Source organism: Acinonyx jubatus, chromosome D3 (assembly GCF_027475565.1).
Source record: "Acinonyx jubatus isolate Ajub_Pintada_27869175 chromosome D3, VMU_Ajub_asm_v1.0, whole genome shotgun sequence".
Taxonomy (NCBI): Eukaryota; Metazoa; Chordata; class Mammalia; order Carnivora; family Felidae; genus Acinonyx; species Acinonyx jubatus.
This window is the reverse complement of record NC_069392.1, coordinates 48,804,421-48,827,036: the sequence shown is the minus strand read 5'-3', so window position 1 is coordinate 48,827,036 and position 22,616 is coordinate 48,804,421. Positions and strand designations below refer to the sequence as shown.

At 35.7% G+C, this 22,616-nt stretch overlaps 1 protein-coding gene across 2 annotated transcripts in view; it reads left to right on the top strand.

Annotated features, from left to right (window-relative positions):
• Window positions 1–22,616, top strand: part of CDH2 (cadherin 2) — a 213,261-nt gene that overhangs the window by 141,432 nt on the left and 49,213 nt on the right. For both annotated transcript variants that reach the window (XM_027068690.2, XM_053206475.1), the window contains exons 3-7: window positions 9,054–9,280; window positions 11,000–11,146; window positions 12,871–13,026; window positions 17,183–17,327; window positions 19,934–20,106. In XM_027068690.2, the coding sequence (XP_026924491.1) occupies window positions 9,054–9,280; window positions 11,000–11,146; window positions 12,871–13,026; window positions 17,183–17,327; window positions 19,934–20,106 (848 nt within the window). The remainder of the gene's footprint in view (window positions 1–9,053; window positions 9,281–10,999; window positions 11,147–12,870; window positions 13,027–17,182; window positions 17,328–19,933; window positions 20,107–22,616) is intronic.

Genomic DNA, 22,616 nt, shown 5'->3' with positions numbered 1-22,616 from the left:
ACACTATATGATCAAGCTCTTAAAGTCATTTATAACATTTCATATTAAATGCTTTAAGCCAAATACCTTACACAGATGCAGAATTCCTTGTTTTACCAGCCTATATATCCCTCATCGACGGTAGGAGAAATAGAAAATGAGTCACTTTTGAATAATACACGTAGGAGGGGTAGTGAGGACACATCACACATCGCAGTGACAGCACTAGTCAAAAAGATTATTAAATCAAAAAGGTTATCATTGCATGTTGATGCCTTTAAGGAATTAATAAATATGTTAGTTAATAGCAGTGGTTAGAATCCTTGAAGAGCATTATTTATTCTGGAAGAAAAAGGAAAACAAACTTCCATAAATTATATATTCAAGGAGACAAATAAGTATTTTACAGCAAGATGTTAAGCAAATACTACGTGAGGCCAATGTCTTGGCCCTGATGCCTTGAAGGTTATAAAAGCTGTAAATGGCATGGAGATAGAAAAACCAAAGGGTTTAATCTGAGAATCTCAAGATTCTGTTAGTTTTACTCACATAGAAGCTCTTGTACATAAAAGATTGCTCATAAATCTTTTATCCACATAAATTGGAATTATGAAAATAAATGGCTATAGCTCTGTGCAAAGATAAGGGAATACCATATTTGCAGATCTCTACCAAGTGCACAAGCTATCCAAAAGACCCCTTTTTTTTCCAAAGGTCTGTCAGCTAATAGAAAAATGATTGTGTGTTTGAATGTTGTTCACTGCAGATTTGTTGAAGGAGAGTTATTCACTTGAAAAAATAGCTTACTTAACTGACATTTTGGAGCACCCGAATGAACTTAATTGAAAACTGCAAAGGCCGTGTAAAAAATATTACACACAGTCACAGAGTTTATGGGTTTGAAGCGAAAATTCACCTCCAGAAAAGGATTAAAGTGGTTCATTTGTGATATTTAGTTGGTGTTCTATTTTAAAACCTGGAGAAAAATTATTGAGACTATTAGAATACACCATCCCTGTGTATTCTTGAAGTAAAGCTTTTATCATTATTTTAAAATATTAATATGAAAAAAAATTTTGAAAAGCTTTTGAATTTCCACAAGGAATTTCAGTGTCATATCTGTCAGTGCAAGAAAAGGAAGGACCATGAAATTTAATAAATGTATTCCTCGTGGTTCACGACAAGAAAGAACTTTCTGTCAAGTGGAGAAAAAGTGATGAATTCGTTGCTATCATTTGCTACCATCAACTTTTGTGAGTAAAGCTTTCATTGCTGGTAATTATCAAGAGTCTGATAGCCAAATCATAAAACTTGTTACAATAAAGGTCTTCCATGGAAACAAGCTCAAATTTGTCATTAAAGATTTTTAAAGTATTTTGGAAGTGTTATGTATATTGAAGAGTCAATATGTGTACTAATATTGACTCGATATTTCCTTTTTCTTACTATAATTGTGTGTTGTAAAGAAAATGTAATGACTTTTTCCGCCAAGGTCCATATGGACATTCCCGCACTACTTTTACTGGATCCCCATTGTACAAGTGCGGAGAGCGTTAGTTCGCTCTGAAATGGCTACTCAAGTGTTTAAGGAAGAATTGCTCCTCAGAATGAAACTCAGTAAGGGCCTGGGGTGACAAAAGAATATCTAAGCAGGTTTTTCAGATTTGTAAGTGAAATCGCCACTTGGTAACCATTCTCTGTTGGAATCTGTAAGTAAAATCACCGTGAAAATCCCTACTGTTGAGACATCTCCTCCCTATCTTCCCAGCTCTCATTTATTCATTTAGATGTTAAGTTCATTAATTAAGATTGCTCTTTGCCTGTGGAGGGAGAACTTTTCTCAGCACTTTGAAACTATTTCTGTCTTATTAGTGTGCTTTCAAAAGTAGCAATTAATGTGGAAAAAAAGCAATTTTAAAGGCAAAGGCATATTTAGCCTCAAAAATATTTTGCAGTGTTCTTTTATAATTGTGTTCTAAATATGGCATGATGTTTTACTTGAGCAAAAATTATAAGCCATATGTGAGCATTTTGCACACTTTCATTTATATGGTTTATGCAGTGCTATTAAATGGTAATGCATTTAATATATAAGATCTGTGGTTTCCTGTTAATATTTTATAAAGATATTATGGCTTTATGGTTAGCATTAATTTGAGGTATTGCTTTAAGAGTCAAAAGTACTTTAAAATAATTATTTCCCTGATGTTTAATTTTGTATTAACCATGTTAACAAAGTTTTATGGCGGCTAGAACACAATAACTACATATTATGTATGTAAACTATGCAATAGCTCTAATAATAAATTTCTCGTTTAATATTGTAATGTTTTTAGGCACGTTTATTTGTGTATAGAGTTGTTTTAAATTTGAATAATCCTGTGGATCAAGCCTGTTTTTTTAGTTGTCTAAGGAAATTTATTTCCTTCTCCTACATTATGAAATTCTGTTATTTCTAATTTGAGTTTTTTGAGCATTTAAGCAAAATTAATGTTTTAACGTAAGGAAAATTGTTCTGTCAGAAAAATGAAATTTCCAAGTTCTTGATTGTTCTTAAAATAATAGAATTTCTGCTTTATTACATTGCCTAGTAAGAGACTATGACTTTTGTGAAACACCACCTCAATATCTCCATACCTAAGGTGTTTATGTCAAGTATCGATTCAGTTCTAGAACTCCAACTAATACCACTTTTTCCAGTGATACATTAAGAGTAACTAAAGCCCATAGTTTATGTTAGGATTCACTCTGTGTTGTGCAATTCCTTGAGTTCTGACAAATGCATAATGTCATGTGTCCACCATTAACACGATTGTAGAAGAGTTTCACCATTAAGGATATATTTTAATTTAAAATAAATGTATCATCACCTTTGTTTTAAAACCCGTATGTTAAAAAATGATTACACTGCTGCATGTTTTGGAAGATAAAAGTTGAAAGTTGTATTCGTTACGCTATTTGGAATTCTTTTACTTACCATTTATTAGGAGAACAGGTTAGTTTTTAAAGTTTATGTATTTATTTTGAGAGAGAGTACATGGGAATGGGGGAGGGGCAGAGAGAGAGGGAGAGAAAGAGAGGGAATCCCACACAGGCTCTGCACTGTCAGAGTGGAGCTCTACCTCAGGCCTGAACTCACAAACTGTCAAACTGTGAGATCATGACCTGAGGCAAAATCAAGAGTTGGATGCCTAACCGACTGAGCCACCCAGGCCCCTCAGGAGAATGTTTTCATAACAGGAACAGTTTGGTTCCAGTGAACTATGTATTTCTTCTAACAGCAACATGTCTATGATATTTGCCTTATTTTCCTCTTCTTGAAACTGAAATTTTAAATCTAATTTTAGTAATTCAGCCATGCCCCTTGAATATCTATCTCTTTCTTCTTTCTTCCTTTCAAGTGGCTTCTAACCACTCTCTTTTCTATTTTCAACCAGTTTTTTTGTACATGTTTTGTCATAGTCCTCCTGAAAACTCCCCTGAAATGCTATAAATTAGAAGTAAATTTAATTTAATAATTTAATTTAATAATTAATAATTTAATTTGTAAATGATATTAATACTGTAACTAAGATTCTATAACATAGCCATTTTCTGTTTTTTTTCCATAATCCTCTTGAGTAAGTTTCAGTGAGTGGTTGGTTCAAGAAGAAAATTTTGTCAAATTTGAGAAAATATGTTTAGGTGCATCTAAGTTGTAAGTGGAACAAAATAACAGAAAATAAACACTGACCAGTGGTTAAGAGATGAAATCCATGCAGGGCACCTGCGTGACTCAGTTGGTTGAGCGTCTGACTTCAGCTCAGGTCATGATGTCACAGTTCATGAGTTCGAGCCCCTTGTTGGGCTCTGTGCTGACAGCTCAGAGCCTGGAGCCTGCTTCAGAGTCTGTGTATGTCTCTCTCTCTCTCTCTCTCTCTCTCTCTCTCTCTGCCCCTCCTCTGCTCACACTCTGTCCCTCAAAAAGAAATAAAAACATTAATTTTTTTTTTAAATGGAATCTGTGCATTACCCATTGTATTAGACCACACACTGCATGGTTTAAACAACAGAAATTTATTTTCTCAGAATTCTGAAATTTAAGTCCAAAACTAAGGTGACAGCAGGTTTGATTTTTCTTAGGACCTTTCTCTGCTTGCACATGGCCACCTTCTTGCTGTGTCCTCACGTGGTCTGTCCTCCCTCGTGTCTATGTCCAAATTTCCTTTTCTTATAAGGGCATTATAAGTCATATTGGATGAGCTTTTTAAATCTTTTTTTAAATTTTTATTTATTAATTTTGGCAGTGCAAGCAGGGAAGGGGCAGAGAGAGAGAGAGGAAGGGGGAGAGAGAATCCCAAGCAGGCTCCACACTCAGCATGGAGCCTGTTACGGGACTCAATCCCAAGACCCTGGGATCATGACCTGAGCCAAAATCAAGAGTTGGACACTTAACCAAGTAAGCCACCCAATTGCCCCTTAAATCTTAATTACCACTTTAAAGACCAGTGCCTCCAATTATAGTCATATTCTAAGGTACTGGGAGTTAGTGCTTCAACATATGAATTTTGGGGAACACAGTTTAGTTCATAACATCCATTGAAATTGGTAAGCCTTTTAATTCGTGTGACTTGAAAACAGTGAAATGTGGTTATCATTGATTAAGCATGTCACCGTGCACTAGGCACTCCTCATGCATTAACTCAAAACCACAGGATGAAGTCAGGACTAATATGTCACAGAGAATTTTTTCAGTTGGCAATGAACTTATTTTCAGTTAAGGTGTTGATTCGAATGGTTGAACGCACAAAGGAAATTATGTAATGAAAAACATTTCTTTAAACCTGAACAATTCCCCCAAAAATGTTGCTTAGTTTAGTATTTGAGCAAATGCAAATTAACACTTGTTTTTAAAACCCAGAAGAATCTAATAACAGATTTATTAAACCAATTCACATTCGTTATAGGCTAGGAGCAGGGGTGACAGAAAACTAATTGACTTTAAATAACTCGCCTTTACGCAGCTTCCTTCAAAGTGTGTTCCCCAGTGTCAGATTCTCTGAGGTCAGCCACTTCTCATTCATAGGATATGCAGTGACCCCTTATAGGAAAAGACACATTTTCCCTTTCTTTGCCAATGCATTTTAATTTAAAGGCCTTCTTTCCCTTTCCTGCATCATTCTGACACTGAATCCAAATAGGTAGCTGAGTACCTATTTTTTTTAATTTAATTTATTTTTTTAATTTACAATCCAAGGTAGTTAGCATATAGTGCAACAATGATTTCAGGAATAGATTCCTTAATGCCCCTTACCCATTTAGCACGCCCCCCCACAACCCCTCCAGAAACCTTCTGTTTGTTCTTCATATTTAAGAGTCTCTTATGGTTTGTCTCTCTCTCTCTCTCTGTTTTTATATTATTTTTGCTTCCCTTCCCTTATGTTCATCTGTTTTGTCTCTTAAAGTCCTCATATGAGTGACGTCATATGATATTTGTTTTTCTCTGACTAATTTCGCTTAGCATAATACCCTCTAGTTCCATCCACATAGTTGTGAATAGCAAGATGTCATTCTTTTCGATTGCCGGGTAATAGCTGAGTACCTATTTAACAGAATACTCTGTCATTGTAACAGTGAGCATGAATTTTCCTCTTCTGCCTGCCTCACACTTGCACCCCACCTTCAGGGGCTCCAGCTACCTCCCTATATGGGATATGTAGGGTCCACTCCAACTTAAGGACTTCTTTTTAATAATACTGGTTACTTTGGTACATTTGGAGATCCAGATGTGACATTCTCTTCACGAGCATTTGTTAAGCCTCTTTGTCATTTCTCCACTTTTATTGTTTACTAAAGCTTTAGGTTTCAATAACTTACGCGTCATGAATTTAGTTAGATTCCTTTGTGCTTTTGTAGAAGAATCACTAGGAGTCAGACACCCATGGGCACAGATGCCTCTCTGAATTTTCTGTCTCCATTTGTTGAACAGAAATCACAATTCCCACTTCAGGAGGTTCTTGCTAAGGCTAAAATAGCTAACCTAATCGTCAGTATCTTGTTCAGTGCCTGGCATACAACAAATATTAATTCATTTTCTTTCACTCCCAGCAACCTAAGTACATAGTCCAATTATTTAAAGTCCCTAGGTTTTTTGTTGTTGTTGTTGTTGTTGCAGAATGCTGTTGCTATAGCAGGCTGGACCTACTTCTATTTTCGATTGTTTTGAAAAGTTGTAAGATATTCATCTATACAACTGGCCTGTGAATATTAAATGAGCTTTTATACAGTCTCTGTCACTGCTAGGTGTCCCAGGAAACAAAAGAACCTAGACTCATTGCCAGGAAGCCAAAATGAGTTTACAGTCTACTTACAGAGAGAATATGTAGTCACATGAAACCATTAATAACTAGACATTATTTATTATAATCACCATTCTAATAAAAATAAAGTGTTCATATGTGCTTCCATGGACACAAAATGTAAAAACAAATAAAAGTTAAAATTAAATTAAAATTCAAAATGTGAAGCCTTCCCAAATGAGGGCATTGGCTGCCATCTTTGAAAGGTCATCTAGTAGACCCATTAACCCCCAAGTCATGGCCTGGCTCTGGAGCTGTGGCATGGAGAATGGGGGTGGAGGAGCTTTCTAGAAAAGATAGTGAGCATGGGGTGTGGGCTGCAGTGAGAGGGGGGAATGACTGAGAAAATCTGATTGGGCAGAATATGTCTTAGAAGGTAATGCATGAAACACTAAAGACACCAAGAGTGAGAAGAGCACTATATGATGAAAGCGTACATATAATACTACGGATATTAAATGGGGAGGACACATGACTGAGCAACTCAATGACCTGGAACAGGAAGAAAACCTCTAGGAGGCAGATACAAAAATCCAGGTGTGAAGTGATGAGGATCCACGCTAGAGTGGTAAAAATGAACCAAAAAAGTGCCGAAGATCTAATCAAGACTCTGTGTTTTTAAGTTCACAAATGCCTTTTTTGATATAAAAAGGTACTTTTATACAGAAAGATGATAAAAGTCTTTCGTTTCGGTATCTCAGCAGGATTCCTCCAAACAATTTTACTTTTCATTTTGTCTTTAATAAAAGATTAGCAGTCGATGGCACTGCTCTGTAGAAGAGATCCTGTTTTTCACTTTTAAATCACATGGCAAGTAAGATAGGATAATAAGTATCTTTTGGGATACTTCTACTCCAAAGACAAATATTTGGGTTTAGCATAATTTAGCAGGAGATACAACTTTTATTTTCATTTTCAGATGTTTGTAAAATGAAGGATGATATATGTGGGGCTATGTGGGAAATAATATATTCACTAGTTAAAGTATTTTATTTCTGTTATCAAGGATTTTATGGTTACTAAGGGAAATAAGCATGCATGTTTTGGGGCTGTGATCTTGTGCACATCTCAGTGAATTTATATTAATGGAAACAAAAGAACTCATCAATATATACATATGGAGTGGGAGTTTGGAAAAATTTACTTAGATACTTAAAAATGCAAAAAGTAGTATATGATTATATTTTGCAATGTGTACGAATTTTTTTAAGCTTATTTATTTATTTTGAGAGAGACAGAGAGAGAGTGCAAGTGGGAGAAGAGCAGAGAGGGGGGGACAGGGGATCCAAAGCAGGCTCTGTGCTGAGAGCAGACAGCCCGATGCAAGGGCTCAAATTCACAGACCTAAGATCATGACCTGAGCTGAAGACAGATGCTTACCCAACTGAGCCACCTAGACACCTGTAATGTGTACCTATTACTTGCTTTCTAAAATGTATCCTATGTAATTGTGTTTAAGATCTAACATTGTATGTTTACAGAAATTTAAAAAACGCTTTTTCTTTGATCCCTTCATGCTATTCCCATAGAACTTTTCCTCATAAAGAATGATTTAAGAAGTTCAAAAGAAATGATCTTCCTTAGAGAATATTTTTTTATTATTTTATAATTTTATTTTGGCTTGAGTATGTATAGTTCTACATTTCTAAGTATGTGGTATAACTTCTGTGTTGGTATCCAATGAGACATAAGCTGATTAACCTTTTAAGAAAGCATTCATTTTTTTTTTCAATTTTAAGGCATTAAAGATAAAGATAAGTTACTAAAATCTTTTTGATTTTTTATTCTTAAGCCATAAGTATTTTTAGTTAAAATTTATTTTGAGATATATCTTTATTTTGTTTGTTTGAAAATTTATAAATTGTTACTGCTTCATAGAACTATTCTAAGCACCATGACGACTAGAAATTGCAAATTATTCCCCTTTTAATTACTACTAAGGTCTTGTAATTTTAGAGCAAAGTGAGCATTCAACATTAATCAAAGTAATTGCTTTCTTCCTTTAAGAATTTCTTCAAAAATTATATATGAAGACTAAGTGCCAGGAAATGTGCAAGGTATACAAGATAACTAAGAAAATTTGTCCTGAAGTACCTCTCACAGTGAATGTCAGGCGTAGCTATAAAACTGTGACAGTAGAGGGGCATCTGGGTGGCTCAGTCAGTTAAGCGTCCAACTGTGGCTCAGGTCATGATCTCGCAGTTTGTGGGTTCGAGCCCCGCGACAGTCTCTGTGCTGACAGCTCAGAGCCTGGAGCCTGCTTCGGATTCTGTGTCTCCCTCTTTCTCTCTACCCCTCTCACCCCCCCCAAAAAATAGATAAACTTAAAAAAAACTGTGATAATAGAGTTCAGATTACTACATGAAGACTGAGAACAAGAGATTGTGCCACTTTCAGTGACTCTGGAGCTGGGTGCTGAAGGATGAGTAGGAGTTTGTTAGGGAGTAGCAGATAATGTCATTGAGAGGCATGGGGGGAGAAAGCAGCTATAGCCAAGGGCCCAAGCTCCTGGGGAATGTGAAGGGTGGGGGAAGGCTTTGGAACAAGGAGATTCTGGGGTACAATTCAGCCCCACAATCTGATATTCTATAGTATGAGAATTCCTTTAATAATGTAAAAATAAAACTTTTGTGTTTTATACCTACTAAAACCTAAGCGGTTCATGGACTTAGTTAGACGTTAGGTGTTTCTGCCTTTGTATTATCGCTAGACTTACATATTTATTATCTTTTACAGTAAAGTTCAGCAACTGCAATGGGAAAAGGAAAGTACAGTATGAAAGCAGTGAGCCAGCAGATTTTAAGGTGGATGAAGACGGCATGGTGTATGCCGTGAGAAGCTTTCCCCTCTCCTCCGAGCATGCGAAGTTCCTGATTTATGCCCAAGACAAAGAGACTCAGGAAAAGTGGCAAGTAGCAGTAAAATTGAGCCTCAAGCCAACCTTACCTGAGGATGCAGTGAAGGTGGAGTATCCAAATATGGCTTCGGAGCCATGTTCAAAAATCTGGTTTATTCAGTTGGAACTAAATATGTACCTTGCCTTATACGTCACCTTGGCCAGTATTTGAATTTTCATCAATTTCAGTCACTTCAATAGTATTTTGTGGGTTTTTTTTTTAATCTTACAAGATACTTAGACTAACTGTATATTTAAGCTATCTCAAACTGTGTTTGAAAGGGTTGTTTATACTTTGAGATTTAGAACTTAATTTAAAATTAGAAGCAGTTGTTTGCTTTAAATTTCTCAGAAGCTTTACAAGCTGTTAAATATAACCAGAAAATAAACAGTTCTTAGCAAGATGTCACCAGTCAAGTGTATTAAGTGGGAAGTACAGATACACAGTACAGTAGCAATAGAAAGCATTTCTAGCTAGGACTATTGGGTTTTTGTCTTGTCCCTGAATAATCAAATTGGGGAGTATGAATTATTTAAACTACGGACATAACTTTTAGGAATGATATACTCCCTCTGGTGGAAGCTGCTATAAGCCAAGATAAAATAAATAGATACACTTCCAACAAAAGTACAGTTGGATTAAATGCAACAGACATTTATTGAGCACTTGTTTTGTATAAGTCACTATATCAGGAATTTTAGTAAGACACAATAACTTCTTCAGTAAAGCTATGATAACATTATTAGTTTCTGAATATTCTAGTTCGCGTTGAGTTAATTTGAGACAAATAAGGGGGCACCACAGTCATCTATTTTGAAGTCCATAATTTCATGAAGTATAACTATTACATTTTGTATATTTATTGTACTTTGGGAGATAGGAATACACACATTCACTTCTGCCGTTTAATTGTAAATGTCTTATACACACCCATAATCAAATAGGAATAAGTATATCAGTGGAAAAGATAGCATTTTTGTCTTGCACCAATGCTCGACTTTCATTATATGAGATGTAGTTTATTAATCTATTAACTGTTAAGGGGAATCATGTCATTTGGGGAATACAGAGTGAGAAGCTGGTAACTAATTGAGTGAAAAAACGCTTTTGTTGTTGATGATTCGCTGTGGTCCAGCAAACCAGCGTGGATATTTGCACTGAAGCAGCAAGGGCTAATGGCTAAAGTGTCTACAGATATAAGGGAAAACAGAAGAAAATGTTGACATCCAGCAGAGATTAATACCCAATGTGCAAAGTGGGTCATCTACAGCATCCATCATGGCTGACATAGGTTTAGAATAATTACAGCATTAATTCTGTGGGATTTAATAGGGTCATAAATATTTGAGACATGCCTTAGCAGTATGTATTAAACTTCTCCTGGAATTCAAATTATATTTTAGCACATCAAGATCTAAATTTAATGTACAGTAGCACATTACCTGAACTGTGGTTTAAACTAATGAGAGATATATAAAAGGGTACTATTAAATTGTGCTCAATATTAACTCCTATCTAAGATGGTTTATAGAAACTGCAAATAGTTTACACAGCTGTGCTACATAATAAATTGTTTGGAATTCAATTCTTCAATCATCATGGTAGCCCCTAAATTTTATGGTGTTTTCTATTATTTTAATAGAGGGATGAGGAGAGGGCCTCCAGGCATATTTTCTTGTTCCTGACAGTGAACCCTTCACTGTCAGGTATCCATTGATATTGCTGTCCTTTCAGAAAATGTTTTTCCTAGTACTCAGCAATGTCTTGTTGTATTTTAATGGAAAGGAATCACAAGAAATTGAAGAAATAGTATTCCCAAGACAAGCGACTAAGCACAATGGCCACCTACAAAGGCAGAAGAGAGACTGGGTTATCCCTCCAATCAACTTGCCAGAAAATTCCAGAGGACCTTTTCCTCAAGAGCTTGTCAGGGTAGGCTGGCACAATTTTAATTGTCTCCTTGGCATGGGTCAAGTATACGTTAGAAATGTTTTTGTCTGTTTTATCACAAGATAGAGTTAACAACATGTATTAAAACTATATGTTTGTGTGTAGATGAAATGTCTATAGTGTTGCAGAAAGCCTCTTTTTTTTAATTACCTCAGATTATTTATAGTTAGAGCTAGCTCTCTGTGGGTCCCATACACCATGGACGATGGAGTTTGTTGAATGTGTGAATATATAAGCCCTAACTCCAACATGTATCCACACCCGTACCATACCCTTTCTCACAACACACATACACATCTTCGCTTCCGTGTCTGAAAGCCATGCTCTCCATGATGATCTTTGCCCTCTATAGATAGCTTTTGAGCCAAAGAAGAAATAAAGGGACAATCATTGCTAAAAATGCCAGCACTGAGTGCATTTGAGAGTTCTTTAAAGAAAAAAGAAAATGACCTCTGATACCATTAACAGAATCCCTGGGGCTGTGCAAAAACATAGGCTTTTATAAATCTGAGAAGTAATTTTTTTCCGGTTACTCTAAATGCGTACCATCAGATGTAGCGAAAAAGAAATCACAGATATTCATACATGTTTAGTAAAATTAGCAACCCACTATTTATTGCAAAAGGAAAAGGACAGAGTTATTGTATATCGATTTATTAGAATGTACATTTGTGTGTGATTAATTTAGCGTTCCTATACCTACTTACTGAAAGTTGCACTTTTAATAAGTCATTTATTTGTATTGCATATTTTATTTTAATGCACATTATAATTTGATTTAACAATGAACAACATAGCCCCCAAAGAAAGGTGTTTTTTTTAATTTTTCTACTTTAATGGACAATGAGTTGAGAGAGAATTTTGTCTTCATAAGAAAATTAATAAACTGGATTCTGCTATTGGGTTAAGTATATTTACCTAATACATAAAGATCTGTTATTATCACCTGCCAAGGTATTGCCGGTTGACCCTTGTCTGTGCTATTCGTCATACTCCCTTTCTATATAGCCTGTCTCTGACTGCTCACCTATAAACTTATTTTTCCTGAGAACTGTTATATTTGGAGGAGAAAGCAGTGGGCCTATAGTGGGTATAATTTTTGAGAGTATAAAAACTCATTTTAAAATCCTTTCTTGTATGTTTTGGTATTTAACAAAGAATTTTGAGTAATAGGTACCACCTTAAAATGACTTGAAAAGCTTTGGTTGCAGTGAATAATGTCAGTATAATACAAGTGCAGAAATCTGACTCCTAAACTCAACCATATCAGAGTTCTCACATAAGGCTGTTTCATACTGTGGCCTAACACAGTTCTTTCTTCTCCTAACTGATACAAAAAGGTAAACAAGTTTTACTTTAATTAAATTGGACGCCTGTTCCTGTGTTAACTATTCTAACCTACAAGCTCCCTGGATAGAATGTGATTCAGTTCAAACACTGACACTCCTTAATTTGGACTTCTTGCGCTGTTCCTAAGCGAGTGTTCTTTTAGATGTGAACGTTGCCCTCAGTCTTCCTGGTGATAGGTGACATCTCTTTTTGAAGCCTGTCACCAAGAAGCAAGGATAAGAGAAACAGGACTGGTTTTCTGGGAAGAGATGCTGTAAATTTGTAACTGAAAAAGGGCATAAGGTATGACAGGCCCTGTCTCTGATAATGAGCTCATTTAGTCTCTCATTTAATATGATTGTCTTCTTGATCCTCAGATCAGGTCCGATAGAGATAAAAACCTTTCACTACGGTATAGCGTGACGGGGCCAGGAGCTGACCAGCCTCCGACTGGTATCTTCATTATCAACCCCATCTCAGGCCAGCTGTCAGTAACCAAGCCTCTGGACCGTGAGCTGATAGCCCGGTTTCATGTAAGATATCAGCCAGCTGATGATCTGTTGTACTAATACTCTTCTGACTGTGTAGACTGTAACATTTGCCTCTTCTATTGGTCTTCATGCTTTGGTGCTGAGAGTTCGCATACCAGAAATGTGCTTTGTAGCCTTTTCAATTTGTTGTAATAATTATTGTTTTATAGACTTGATATGTACCATGGTAAAGAACAGTGCAAAGAAGAAAGTAAAATGGCATAAAATATCATTACCCTTTACAAGTCGGTGTGGCTAAGGACTTACAAGAACAAATTCACGTGACGGAAGTCAAAATTGTTGCGTGTAAATTATATGGAGATCACTTTTGATGACTGCATAATATTCCATTAAATGTATAGACTGTACTTTTTTAAAGTATTTATTTATTTATTTTTGAGAGAGAGGGAAAGAGAGAGTGTGTGCAAGTGGAGGAGGGGCAGAGAGAGAGAATCCCAAGCAGGCTCCACGCTGTCAGCAAGGAGTCTGATGTGGGGCTTGATCTCATGAACTATGAGATCATGACCCGAGCCATTACCAAGTGTTGAACGCTTAACCAACTGAGCCACCCAGGTGCCCCTATCTTATTATATGTCTTATGTTTGTTTTTATGTTCTTTATTTTTCTGTTTTATTCATTTTCTTACTGGGTTATCACAACTTTTTGTATACAATTATATGGTCATATTTTTAAATATAGTATATGTATATATTTGAAACTGATTTTTTAATCATTTTAAATATTAATTGTAGTGAGTATTTTGAAACTCAAGAATTGCCTAATATTAATATAAATTCCACAAGGCATTTTTCATTTCTTTTTTTTTAGCCATGCTTGCACATTTCCTAGAACAAGATTTCAAATATTTTTCCATGACTTTAATATAGAAAACTAAGTTGGTCTTTATTACTTCTCCAATTTCTGCATGAATAACTAAAACTTTTAATGAAATTATCATTTTTAGACAATATATGCACATTATAAAAACTTTTAAAATAATGCAGTATTAATAAGAAAGTAAAAATGATTTGTAATCTCAGTACGTGGAACCAACCTTTTTCTTTTTTTTTTTTTAACACTTTGGTGATATGCTGCAAGATTTTTTCTTTACATAGATTCATAAATGTATTTCGTTGAAATTGGCATCATTCTCAGAAACCCGCTTTTGTCACTCAGCAATCCTAGGATTTAGCATCTTTCCATGTCAATAAATAATTATCTATTTATGTCATCATTTTTGATTGCTTTATATTATTTTGTTGAATGAATGTAATGTAATTTTAGCTAATTGCCTATTGGTAGATATTTAGGTAATTTGGTTTATTTTATTCTATTTTGTAACTACAAATAATGTGGCAATGAACACTTGTCTGTACATTTCCCCATTATATCCTTGGAATAAATTCCTGAAATTGGAATTATTCTGATAAATATTGTGAAATTGTTCTCTAGAATGGTCGTATTATGTTGCAGTACCTACCCATTATATAGGAGATATACTTTCTCCATACCATTATCAACTCTAGGCATTTATTTATTCAATATTATTTGAAAAAAAAAGATCTTAATGCTTTAAGTTGCCTAAGTTGAATATCTAATCGTAGTGAATTCCCTACTCCTGTGTTGAATTTTCTTTTGGATTGTTTACCTTTTTTTCTTTTCTTTTGTTTTTTTTTTTTTTTTTACTGTTAGGAACCTCTTAACAGTAAGGGATATTAATATTTAATTTGTCACATATTTTCCCCTTTTGTTGTTTGTTTTTAAGCTTTGTTAATAATTTTTACCCTACTATAGTTCATAGTTCTTGCATTGCAAAATTGTGTTTTTCAATTTTATCATACAATCTGGTTTTAGAGACGGTTGTTAAAAACCTTCTCTACCCCAAGATGCTAATCTACCCAATTTTCTCTTTTGTATGTATGTATGTATGTATGTATGTATTTAGCTTCTATATTTTTAACCTCTGTCGGGTTTATTTTACTAAAAGGAGAGAGGTATATATAGAACCACTTTGTTTTTCCTTTATAGTCAATTGTCCCATGTATTGAATTAGTATTCCCAGGAATTTATCATCTACACTTAGTCTTTCAAAACTTTTTATTCCACATATGTATGTGTTTGTTTCTAGATTCTTACTTTGCATGGTAACATATTTGTTGAATTTTTACACTAAAAACTTTTTAAATTTTTTTTAATGTTTATTTTTGAGAGAGAGAGAGAGACAGAGCGGGAGTAGGGGAGGGGCAGAGAGAGAGGGAGACACAGAATCCGAAGCAGGCTCCAGGCTCTGAGCTGTCAGCACAGAGCCCATCGCGAGGCTCGAACCCACAAACTGTGAGATCATGACTTGAGCTGAAGATGGATGCTTAACTGACTGAGCCACCCAGGTGCCCCTGCACTTGTAAAAACTTTTTAAATGATTGAAGTTTTGAAAATTATTAAAATATTGGTATGTAGTAGAGCAGGACTCCCCCTGATCTAAACAGGTGAATAAGTGTATGAAAAATTTAAAATGTTTTCAAAGGGCACCTGCCTGGCTCAGTCAGTGGAGCGTGCAACTCTTGATCTCAGGGTCATGAGCTCAAGCACCATGTTGGATACAGAGCATAAAAAAATAAGTCAAATGAAGGTTACTCACAAAGCAGAGGGTGGGCACCTGGCTGCTCTAGGTGATAGAGCATCCAACTCTTGATCTCGGGGTCATAAGTTTGAGCCCCACATTGGGTGCAAAAATTTAAAAAAATTAAACAACAGTGTTTTCTGCCTTGAATATTACTCAACACTCCCTTCTTCCAAAGGCCTTGATTGTTTCATCAACCAGTTCTTTTAAAATCCTTAAAGAAAAAATAAATAAATAAAATCCTTAAGGAACATATAATGCTGACACTTTTTATATTGTTTAAAGGTTTAAGAAATTAATTCTCATTAATACAGAAACTTGATAAAGATAGCACACAATAGACCAGTCTCTAATTAGACTAGTCTCAAATTTATGAATATAAATAATATCAGTACAAAACTTCTAAATTATTCTTCCTGAATGAATTCTCATTATTTGAACTCCTGTGGCTAAGGCCAGGAAATAAATATTTTCAGATCAGTTTTGGGGCAAATTCTTCCTCTGCAGATTCTTACTGACACCACATAATTAAGAGATACTCATAAAAAAAATAGACTCAATTATAGAATTGCAAGAATGTTTCAGTATTAAGACTCTATTAATGTAATATATTAAATAAGTGAAGGAAAAAAGGATTATTTTTATTGGTGCTGAAAGGCAGTAATAAAATTTGCATTGCTTCATGTATTAAATAACTTCTAAATGAAGAAAAGGGGGATATGTTGATGCGTCTTTAACTTGAAGCCTACCCAACAGAAACCAACAGGCAACATCACCAGGAAAACCACAGAAGCATTCCAGTTAAAAAAGAAACAATTCAATGGAGCACTACACAGCTATTGCAAAGAATGCAATGGATCTCTATGTGCTGGATTAAAAGATTTTGAGGATATTCTGCCAAGAGTAGCCAAGTGACTCTATTTATTTAAAGAGAAAAAGAAATGAAATATTTAGAACACCTGTAAAACTGAGAACTCGGGCTTGGGAGAGGAACAACGGTCTTATATAATACGCAGGCACTTTTAATGTTTATGAGTGACTTTACAATTAAAAAAAACAAACAAAAACACCCAGTGTCAAAATTCCCTACATGCACCTAATTCTTTCTAAATTCTGTTCTGTTCTCTTAATCTTTACGACTACTCTGTGCCAGTACATTGTTAATTACCCGGACTCATATGTATGGATTTAGCAAAAGGATTTGGGAACTGGACACGACTGGCTTTTTCTGAAGCTCAATTTCTTCACCTTCAAGTACTTATCATTTCTGCCTTACTCTTTCATATATGGATTAAATGAGTTAAAATCCATACGACTCTGAGCACAATGCCTAGCAGACAGCATTTGCTGGCTTTTTACTACTATATCTATCCTAATCATATGAAGTTTGGCTAACTTAAATTTTGACGGGGAGACTAGCTTTTTTTTCACTTTCTTGGTTCATCCTTGCTATTTTGGTAGTGCAGTCATTGTCTGTTTTGTCTTCTCACTGGAGACATAAACCTGTTAAATAGTTTTGTCTTCTAATTACTTTTGCAGTTGAGGGCACACGCAGTGGATATTAATGGGAACCAAGTGGAGAACCCCATTGACATTGTCATCAATGTTATTGATATGAACGATAACAGACCAGAGTTCTTACACCAGGTTTGGAATGGGACAGTTCCTGAGGGGTCCAAGCCCGGTAAGTTTGAAAATCATAACTCAGAGATTCAGGAAATGCAGTGTAATACAGCACTGGGGTATAAGCAAAAGGAGAAATCAGTGAGCCTTTTTAGTGTTATTTTCTTTCATGCAAAATGATTTTAGGGAAAAAAGAAGGTAACTTAGGAAAAAACCCACTGAAGAGAGAAAACACTTCCCACCTTTGAAAAAGTACACACTACAGTATTTTTGGTTCTATAGTATAGGATCTATGGGTTCTTTCATTTGGCTGTGGTTCATAAAGTCAGGGCAGGAAAAAGTGAGCACCGGAATACCAGTGGCTTTCCATTCATAAAGTACAGATTTTATCATATTAGTTGTAGCAGCACGTGAAACGCAGTCAGAGAGTCTGAAAGGTAGTTGGTATTCCTGGGACCAGGCAGTGAGGTAAAGCCAAAAGCGGAAAGGGGGCTAGAGGCAGCTGTGATCGCTGCCCTGTGGACACACTGGTTATTTACTTGTGCATGACCCGAATGTCTTCTGCAGCCTGCGCTTTTCAGCTTAGTGTCATGGAAAGTGTCCTAGCCTAGAAGCAGCGATTGCCAAAGCTTCTCGCCATTGTGAAGTGGTGTTTGACTAAGATTTTTGATTCTTGTACTGAAAACACTGTAGACTTCAGAAGAGCAAGCCTGGGGGGGGGCAGTTTAGTTTGAAAAACTAGTGGACATGAAAATCCGTTCAGAGAGAGATGGGAAAAGGAGAGAGTGTTTCTCCAACCTTCCTGAATGATTTGGTGTTTAGAGGGACTTCATTAGCTATATTATTATTATTATTATTATTATTTTAATTTTGTATTAAAAAAAGCCTCAATATTTAAAATTGTGCTACGTATTATCCTTGCCGTCTATATCAATTTATACCGGTAGCACTCATGCATATGCCCGATTTATGCGTATAACCGAATATGCTTTTACTGGCATTTTTTGCTCGATCCAAATGCGCTTGTCTATATCCTCAGAAAGGAAGAAGAGGTGGGGGTGAGGGGAGCCACAAGGGAGGACAGGACTGTGCGGGAAGTTCAACCATCTGTAGCTCCTTCTGAGTCACATTCTGGAGTAGCTTTCTTTGGTATTTTAAAATACTATAAAATCAAAGAATATTAAACGTATCCTTACTAAAACACAAGTCTTATCCACATATTCTAGAGATAAAGTTTTTTTAACATGGGGAAAATTTTTTTTGGTTTAATCATTTATTTTTTTCCTCTGTTATTTCTAACTATTAAAAAGTACTGCTTCACAAAAATTGTCAAAAGTAAACCATTAAAGATATATTTATTATGCATTTCATCATGAATTTCCATTAAAGCCCCCCCCCCCCGCCAAATAAAAGACTCAATCTTCATGAGAAGTAAAGACACTTCATGCATATATTTCTTGTGGTTGTTCTGTAAGAATCTTGAGTTAAACCGCATTATAATCAGTATTTTGGCTCAACATCTGGGAACATATTTTTTTTAACCATTCATTTGTTCATTCAACAAATGTTTATAGGGTCTGTGCTGTGTGCTGGGCACTGTTCCAGCCCTGTGGGTAACAGCTCCGACCCTACTGGAGCTTACATTCTGGTAGGGGAGAAGAATAAAAGGAAGCAAGGAAATATGCAATGAAGTTTTTTTTTTTTTTAAATAATAAGGGTGTAGAGGTGGCACATAATAAGAGCGTCTTGCTTAGAGGAGCAAACTCTGAAACGAGATTTGAATAATGTGGTCAAGACTTTGTGAATTCTGGGGCAAAACTATACCAGGGAGAGGTTCTAAAGCAGAACTGGGCTTAGAGCACTGGTGAAGAAGGTAAGTTAGAGATGGAAAATTTTTTACTCCAGTTCTTCTAAATTTCCCACAGAACAGACCTTCCTAAATAGTAACTACTTTGCTCTCTGCTTCTAAATTACACAATTTGTGTAGCTAGTTTGAACTTATTTGGTTCTGATGCTTTGTAGATTTCCTTTCCAAAATATCTAATAGTTGAAGTCCCTGAGTTTGTTACAGTGCTCTTGTAATCTCCTAGGAAATAACGAACCACAATGCCAAACCCCTATTCAATGTACCAAAACAGTAACGCATGGAATGATTCCTTATGACCTGAGTAAATGGAGTGTGCCTCGTTGTGCACACAGCTTACTTTCAGAAAGTGACTTAGGCATTGAGGAGAATCATGCTCAGTGTGTCATTTCTGATGTTACTGTATAGCAAAAGAAAATATGACATAGGAAAAGGTATCAGTGGTCATAAAATATGTTGCATTCTGTATTATTGTTTGCACTTCATATGAATAAAGGTCTGAAGTGATCCTTTCTTTGAGTCATAGAGTGAACTTGTCTTCTAAGTTATGGAAAAAATGAATCTTTATAAATGTATACATTTTTAATAGTTTTCCTTTCAAGAATTTAAATCGTGTTTTATATTTTTTAAAGTGAGTACTGTTCTTATGGGTAGCATTTTTAATCAAGTCTAAATGATTAAATGTTTGTTTTGAAGAAGTAAAATGAAGATTGATCAAAAAGGCAAATATACCTTTGAGGTATATCTATTTAGGAGACCGAAGTGAAGGGTGACCATTCATTTTCCATGTATACTGTGTCTAGGGACATACGTGATGACAGTCACTGCTATTGATGCTGATGATCCAAACGCCCTAAACGGGATGTTGAGGTACAGAATCCTGTCCCAGGCTCCAAGCACCCCTTCGCCCAACATGTTTACAATCAACAATGAGACTGGTGATATTATCACCGTGGCAGCTGGACTTGATAGAGAAGTAAGCCAACCAAAAACTATTTGAATTTGTTTTTAATCATAAAGGTACGCGGTATCACATGCAGTTTATCTCCAGGTAATAACAAATCTACAGTATTATGCGACGTCAGTTTTTTTAAAGAACTCTTATGCTATTTTCTGCCGAACTTCACATTAGTTGAATTATGTATGCATACGGGCTAAGTCATTGTTAGTCCATATAATAAATAGTGTGTAATCAACTAAGTTAATTAGATGCATCTGTATTTACCTTTTTTTTAATTCTTGGCATTTTCTCAGTTTTCCCTCACATTCAAAGGTTTTTGTGAAGAATTAAATTAAGAATCATGCCCAAATAATGTGTGCATGAATTTAGGATAAATTTTAACATTAATATTTTTGAGAGGCTACACATAACATGTGTGTGGTGGAGTGTTTGTAGTCTCTGTGGATAGACTGGTTTTGTTAAAAGAGATTATCCCCTTTATTAAAACTTGCCCCTTAACTTTATGATTAACTTACCGAGCAGGTTTGAAGACTAGCAATGACATTAATTCCACTGACAAGGCTTTAAAGTTGTAAATGGAGAAAAACAGACTTCTGGCATAATTTTTGTTGGAAAGGCATAAAATGTTGACAGCAGTGAAATACCATGTAGTGTCACAGTCTGAGAGGGAATGGGTATTTCGGTTAATTCCAAATGTTCATCTCACTGTGACAGACCTCAATCCACTGTCCTCTTACACACCTCGGAGTTTTTTGTTCATGTGATTCCTTCCACCAGGAATGCCTTGCACCTTTTTTCTTGATTTGGAACCTTCCAGTTCTTCATCTTCAGTTTAAGCCCCACTTATATCCTTTCCTGAAAACTCTGCCCCTAATGAATCTTTTACACTCCTTATTCTGTTCTGCCCATTTTCTTAAGAGATTCTCAAGGTCATTATTGACCATCAGTAGTCATTGTTTGAAGAATTATCAAAGTGCTAACACATAGACATTTGTGCTTTGTAGATTTCTGGCTGAGCCAGCTTTTATAGTAATGAGACCTCAGATTATGTATGTCAAAAGGAAACATTATACTTACCATAATAAATAATATTGACAAGGATTTTAGGAGTTGGTTTTTATGATGCTTCATTTGCCTTAGTAGCATTCACTTGAATTGGATCGAAGAAAACATTGCTATTGCAATTAATTATATATATGCAAGATTGTGCTAGAAACACCTTACTAAAGTAGTACGAACAATCGAGATTACCTTATTCACAACTGAACTTAGCTGAGAGCCTTACTTAGGAGTTAGATGTATGCCTATTACGTTGCACCTGTTAACTTCCAGGTATCAACGATTCTTTTTCCAGGAATCTTCTGGGTTGGAAATGGTTGAAATTTAGTTTTTGCAGTAGTACTTCTGGTTCAGTGATATTTGAAACACGTATGTCTTTTCACCTCTTCCACTACTGTAGGACGTGCCATTCTTAAATGCCAGTAAACTTAGCATGGATGCATATTTTGGTATGAGAACATGGGGTATTTTTTAATATTCTCTCTTGAGTGCCAAGTTGCACACATTCTATGTAGGTATAGCTCATCCCCCCAACATAAGTATTTCTCTTTCATCCACACTCTTCATTGTGAAATACAGAAATGGGTCTTCATCTTGTGTGCACACAGCAGTATTCTTACTTCATTCAGCCTGGCTGTTTCATGACAAGAAAGAGGCATCGAGAATTAAAGATAGTTTTACTAAAGCAGAACAACCAAATTGAAAAGCCAGAGAGACTGCGTTTAGTTTAGAGAATGGAAGCCTGAAGTCCTTTGTCATCGTGGTTGAATTTATGTCGCAGTGGACAGAAGCAGCTATGCACCACCCCCTGATGAAATGGATGTGGAAATGGATTCGCAACGTTAGAATCATGTGTGAGCAATAGCTTCTTGACAGTGAAATTATTAAACACAACAATGAGTTACTAGGGAAAATTATGGAAAACCTTCCATTTCTGAAAGTCATTTAACAGAAAAAAAAATGTATCTATCTCAGATGGTTTATGGTAATTCTGCCTGAGGCCAGGGATAAATTACTGCGACTTCTTCAGGCCTCGTGCAGGCCTGAGATTCTTTTATATCTATTAGAATTCACAGTTTTCTTTCTGTCAAAAGTAATTTCAGTTGTCATTCTCCCAGGATATATGACACCTACAAGCGATTGAACTCCTAATCATTGAAATGCTTACTGAGATTCAGTTTTTTATTTTACTTCAATCTGTGGGTTTAGAAAAATATCCATTCTTCGGGTTTTCCAGGCCTAAAGCGGTACCTACCACATCTGCCAGGCTTCAGTGTTTTACCTCCACCTGACTTCTTTTTGCATCACTCGGTGGTGCCTATTCCTGGCATTTTCTTTTCTCCACTCCTTTCTCTTTATGGCCCATCTCGTGCCCTTCTCGGTTAGGACTACTGATGACTCACACTCTGCTTCTTCAGGAGGTGTAAATCCTGGCACTGCCCGTTGTGGGCTATTTGACCTTCAGT